The 6,039-nt window shown below is 51.9% G+C and overlaps 1 protein-coding gene across 1 annotated transcript in view; it reads left to right on the top strand.

The window, feature by feature from the left end:
* Window positions 1-6,039, top strand: part of fn1a (fibronectin 1a) — a 42,013-nt gene that overhangs the window by 27,429 nt on the left and 8,545 nt on the right. Inside the window, exons 27-36 of the mRNA XM_084478280.1 lie at window positions 114-196; window positions 322-411; window positions 778-1,044; window positions 1,756-1,872; window positions 2,115-2,288; window positions 2,535-2,690; window positions 2,936-3,049; window positions 3,918-4,196; window positions 4,480-4,694; window positions 5,941-6,028. Of these exons, the coding sequence (XP_084334406.1) occupies window positions 114-196; window positions 322-411; window positions 778-1,044; window positions 1,756-1,872; window positions 2,115-2,288; window positions 2,535-2,690; window positions 2,936-3,049; window positions 3,918-4,196; window positions 4,480-4,694; window positions 5,941-6,028 (1,583 nt within the window). The remainder of the gene's footprint in view (window positions 1-113; window positions 197-321; window positions 412-777; window positions 1,045-1,755; window positions 1,873-2,114; window positions 2,289-2,534; window positions 2,691-2,935; window positions 3,050-3,917; window positions 4,197-4,479; window positions 4,695-5,940; window positions 6,029-6,039) is intronic.

Below are 6,039 nucleotides of genomic sequence, written 5' to 3'. Positions count from 1 at the left end.
GTGTGTGTTGGTTCTGATCTAGTGTATTCTACTGCCTCTCTGACGTGTGTGTGTTGGTTCTGATCTAGTGTATTCTACTGCCTCTCTGACGTGTGTGTGTCGCGTGCTGTCAGGTATCGTCCCGTGGTTATGTCTTTCGCTGATGAAGTCCAAGAAGTCACCGTTGGAGGGTTGTCAGAACGCACAGTCCTGCAGAGTACGTTGGATAGACACTCATTCATTCATTCATCCATTCACTCACTCACTCACTCACTCATTGTATTCAAAAAACACCACCGTAGCACAAAGGGGATGATATGAATGACTCCTCTCTCCTCTCAGACTTGGTGCCCGACACGGAGTACCTGGTGAGCGTGGTGGTCGTGTACGACCAGAGAGAGAGCTCTCCTGCCACCGCCATTCAGAAGACAGGTGAGTTCCTCCACGGAGTCCACGCCTTGGGCCTAGTACGTAGGACGTGCACTCGGCTCAAATGCTACAAAACGCTGACCGGGTTGAGATTTGAACATTTAAATCGAATCACTTCCTGACACCGATGGCATTCTCGGATCGCACTTCAAAGCAGGACCCCCACAGAGTGCATCCGTAGCCGTCAACCCCAACACACCGTTTGATTCACCGCTCACACACAGCCCAAATAGGAAAATCATACATGATTAGGTAGACTGCCCAGAGGCTCCATGAACAGGACAGTACCATGAACCAACCAGGGAACCCCACCAGGGTTCCATGTGAGACCCTTCCCCTAACATGAAGACCCTCCCTCCGCCCCCCCAGCCATGGACGCCCCCTCAGGCCTGGACTTCAGTGACATCCTGACCAACTCCTTCGCCGTCCACTGGGTGGCGCCGCGCGGGCCCATCTCCGGCTACCGCATCCGCTACCAGATGGCCAGCGGCGGGCGGGCCAAGGAGGAGCGCCTGCCCCCCTCCAGGACCCACTTCACACTGACCGGCCTGCACCCCGATACCGAGTACCTGGTCCACATCTACGCCGTCAGCGGCCGCAAGGAGAGCCCCCCGCTGTCTGGCCGGCAGAAGACCAGTACGTCTCTTATCGTGTTGGCTCCCTTCCTCTTCTTTAATGAGAACAGAACTTATAGTATATTGAGGAGGTGGTTGTTTGAGGGTTGTGATATCATGCTTTTTTTCGACTTTCCCCTTTGCTTTAGTTATGTGACGTAGGTATTCATGTTTTATACGTCTGCTAAGCTAGAACAAAAAGAATCTAAGTCGCGCCCAACGAGAACGCCCCCTCAATAAGTGCGTCAAACAGCTCGTTTGCGCTCAAACTTTACTTCCGTAACAGTGTGACGTCAGACTGTGCAGTGGGCGGGGCTAAAGTGCAGAAGTCCCGCCTCCCGGCTACCCGCAATGTTTACAGCTTCTCGGGGGTGTGAATTTGCTGACGTACGAGCAAAGTGTTCGACCAATCACAGCATACTTGGCTACTCGGGCAGTGGGGGGGCCTTAAAGCAACAGTGTGAGAATAATAAGGGGTATTTCTAACATACAGGCATGTAACCCTATTCCGGTAGCATCCCCAAATGCACTGATTAATCCTAAAAATGCATGCTATGGGATCTTCAATGCAAACAGAGCTTGAGTAAATGGAGGAAGTAGCTGTTAAAGCTCCCCATGTCATTTTCCCTCCCTACTTGTCTTTTTCTCACTCTCTCTCACTGTCTCCCCCACTTCCCATCTCTCTCTCTCTCTCTCTCTCTCTCTCTCTCTCTCTCTCTCTCTCTCTCTCCAGTCTCCGACGCGCCCACCGACCTGAATGTGGTGGAGACGTCCCCCACCAGCATCACCCTCCGCTGGGACGCGCCGGCCGTCACGGTGCGCTACTACCGCATCACCCACGGAGAGACCGGTACGCCAGCACTCACCACTAGCGCGCTCACCGCTCATGACACAGCTTTTCCCTTTTTCCTTTTTTCGTGATTCTCATTAGCCATAAAGAAAAAAAGTTGATCAAGAGTTAAAAGCGACGGCAAATAAACACATCAAATAAACCAATGCACAAAATATGACAAACTGTTTGTTAATGTATTGTCCATCTCCATGGCTTCTTCTCTATGATACCCCCCCACCCCCCCCCCCCCCCCTCTGCAGGTGGGCGCGGTAACATCAAAGAGTTCACCGTGCCGGGCACACAGTCCACCGCCCAGGTGACCAACCTGAAGCCGGCCACCGACTACACCATCACCGTGTACGCTGTGACCGCCCGGGGGGACAGCCCCGCCTCCAGCACCCCCATCTACATCACACACCGCACCGACGGCAACCGTACGTTCCCCTGGGACACGCCACGTCACATCACATCACATCTTATCGCATGACATGACATGACATGACATGGCATGGCATGGCATGGCACGACATGACATGACATGACATGACATGACATGACATGACATGACATGACATGACATCATGCATTATATCTGAGGACCTCTCTGCTCCCCTCTCTCCCCTCTCTCCCCTCTCTCCCCTCTCTCCTCCGTCTTGTCTCCGCTCGGGGGTTTCCTCCAGACGTGGACTCCCCGTCTGAGATGGAGGTGATGGACGTGAAGGACAGCAGCATCACGGTGCGCTGGAGCCCGGCCCAGGGCCCCATCATGGGCTACAGGGTCACCGGGACCCCCAAGGGCGGCCTGGGACCCGTCTTCTCCGAGGTGGTGGCGCCAGGTACTGTGTGCGTGTGCGTGCGTGCGTGCGTGCGTGCGTGCGTGCGTGTGTGTGTGTGTGTGTGATACCTTTTTGTTTTGACACCACCACAAAGAGACAAGGCATCTATACATAAGCAATCCTTACATGAATAAATTAATTGTCACACACTAGAACTGAGGATTACTAGTTGTACACACGCATCTACTGTCTTTTTGCCCTCGTAATTCAAAGCTGTGTGTGTGTGTGTGTGTGTGTGTCCTCAGACCAGACAGAGATCACCTTCTCCGGGATGATGCCCACCCAGGAGTACATCCTCAGTGTGTTCGCCCTGGGCCAGGACGGAGAGAGCACCCCTGTGGTGGAGTCCGCCATGACAAGTCAGTGGCTCACCCTCCATACAAACATGGCTTAAGAAATCCAGAACATACGACACAGACACAGGGATAAGAAACACGTACCACGTTCCACATGCTGATGAACAAAAGCCTGCCTCGTCAGAGTGTGACCTTTAAAAGTGTTCACAGGGTCCACTGCTCGTCACTCCCCTGAAGAGGAGTGTGTTCCACTCCAATTGTTTTTTATTTCAAATTCACAAAACAAAACATTGTAATAAACATTTTACCCCCTTTTCTTCCCTCCCTCCACCCCCTCCCCCCCCCCCCCCCCCGCTGGCGGCCCCTATCCCCCCTCCCTCCCCTTATCTCGGTTGAGCCATACACTAAAAATGACAATAAAATATGTATTTTCTACGTTTTAAGTCGGCCTGTTATTACACAGGCAGCTTCCTTCCACATTTCCAACGTAGTGGCCTTAGCTTTGTTGACCCGGGCTGTGGACAGTTCTAACATGACCACATATTGCAGCCATGATAGAAATATTGTAGCCATTTTTTGGTGTACAGTCTGTGTGGTGGTAGCCAGCGCTGTACTATAAGTTTTTGAGTGTGTTCCACTTCTGAAAAGAAGAACCCTCTAGCCTCGGGTTTTGTTCCCAGTCTGCTCTGAAACTGGGTCGCGCTTTTCAGCGGTGGATTGATAAGATGCCTCGTCTGTGCGTGGCTTTCGCTAGTCGCTTTCGCTTTCGCTAAAAGCATGAAGAGTTTGAATCAATGCAAACGTAGTTTGAATGTAAACTATTCAAACCGAACTCAAGAGGAGACGACGATGGTAGAGCAGCCACTGCTGAGACTGTTATTTACATATCTCTCGCGCGTGTGTGTGTGTGTGTGTGTGTGTGTGTGTGTAGACGTGGACCGCCCCAAGGACCTGGCCTTCTCGGACGTGGCTTCCAGCTCTCTGCGCATCAGCTGGGACGCCCCCGAGGGCGCGGTCACCTCGTACCGCGTGCTGTACTACAGCCCCGAGGAGGGCGAGCGCGAGCTGCTCCCCGCGCCCACCGGCGCCGCCGACTCGGCGCTGATCCAGGGCCTGCGACCCGGCAGTGAATACACGGTGAAGGTCATCGCCCTGCACGACAACACGGCCAGCACGCCGCTGGTGGGCACGCAGGTCACCGCCACGGAGGGTGGGTACCCCTCCGCACTGACACCATCGGTTCGCACATGACCGTGGACCGTGGTCGTGGTTCTTTAAGGGTGGGGGTTGTTGTAGAAAATGAGTCGCAATTTTCACCCCTTCTTTTCTTCAAACTCATCGGTGATTGGTTTGGCTTTGATCTTCATTGCCGTACCAAACAGTGAACCTCCTATTCCTCACATGTGTTCATTAGTCTGCAGAAGGGGCATGTCATCCATCTCAGAGCCTTGAAGGTTGCATGGTTTCTGTGTGCCCCCCCCCCCCCCCCACAGGCGTCCCAGCCCCCACCAACATCGTGTTCTCCGGGGTCACCCCCACCTCCTTCCGGCTGAGCTGGGCGGCGCCGCCGCAGACCAACCAACTGACAGGGAGGCTGTCCGGTCTGTCCGGCTACCGCGTCCTGGTCCAGCCCAAGGAGAAGAGCGGCCCCAACGTGGTGCTGAACCTGGCCCCCGACACCACCCAGGCCGTGGTCCCGGGACTCATGGTGAGGGAGGGCCCTCACCGGGGGGGGGGGGGGGCGGGGGGGGGCCGTGTGCTCCTGAGAGTACTGGACACTATGGTTCTACAGTATACTGTTAGAGTAACAACACACACCAGAAGTACAGTTAGTTATTGTGCGTATGGTATACATGTCAGAAAGACTCAAGGCGCTCAGATGCTGGAATGGTGCAGCGTCTGGTGTTTGTGGTGTTTGGGGAATGAGTCCAGGTCAAAGCCCCGGCGACGGTGGGGTTGATGGTGTCGGTGTTGTGTTATTCTAATGATAGCGGTGTGGATGAAGCTGATTCTGACTTTTAAAGTGAGTCTTCAGAAAATATACGATATGCTACCTTTTTTGATGAGATTTATTATTTTTAAAAAATCACATTTTGTAGTAACATGCTTCACTTTACTATATCATAACATCGGGTTATATTCTCTTGTGTAAAAGGCTGCCGTATAATAGACGATGATTCCTATTGATTGTTTCCATACTTTGCTGCCATCGTATGATGCAATGGATTGGTGTGCTACCAATGTGTGCTACAGCCATTCAGTGATGTTATGTTTGGCAAACGGGCAAAGCATAATGAATCCTGTAGTATTAAAACTAACGATTGTGAAATAGGACAAGTAAAGGGCTAAACACTACTGAAAATGGAGACACACAGACACACACTCAGACGTTTATATATATATTCATGCCCAGACCTGCTTTCCTCTCTGCCCTTAGTCAAGGGATCGGTATTTGTATCTGGAATAGTTCTCAGACAAATGCTTTTACTCTGCTAGACTAGGGCTCGTTTGTCTTTCGATTGCCTAATTCTACAGACACACGCACACAGGCACACGCACGCACACACGCACACACACACACACACACACACACACACACACACACACACACACACACACACACACACACACACACACAGTGTTGGAGGGATATCTCTCCTTCAACAATCTAACGTTAAATAAACACAGAAACACTAGTGACTGGTGTTTGCAGCTAGGGTGTGATATACGTATTTTCTATAACATCAAATATATATTTTTCTTCTCTTTCTAGCTCTGCTCTTTCTTTCTTTCTGCAGATTGGATTGATTATATTTTGTGTATGTTTTCTTTTTGACTCTAAGCCTATAGTCGTCCACAACATGCAGCAGAGATTGGCAACAAATCCAGATAAACCGATAAAACAGACCTTTCGATGAAGATGAACAATCTGACAATGTCTCTTTCCCTCCCAGCTTGCCACGACCTATGTGGTGGAACTGTATGCCCTGAAGGACTCTGCCAAGAGCAGCCCCGCCCGGGCTGAGGTCACCACCATGGACAGTAAGTCTCTG

Source organism: Micromesistius poutassou (assembly GCF_964030765.1).
Source record: "Micromesistius poutassou genome assembly, chromosome: 14".
Taxonomy (NCBI): Eukaryota; Metazoa; Chordata; class Actinopteri; order Gadiformes; family Gadidae; genus Micromesistius; species Micromesistius poutassou.
The sequence above is the reverse complement of the archived record's forward strand: the minus strand, read 5'-3'. Positions and strand labels throughout refer to the sequence as shown.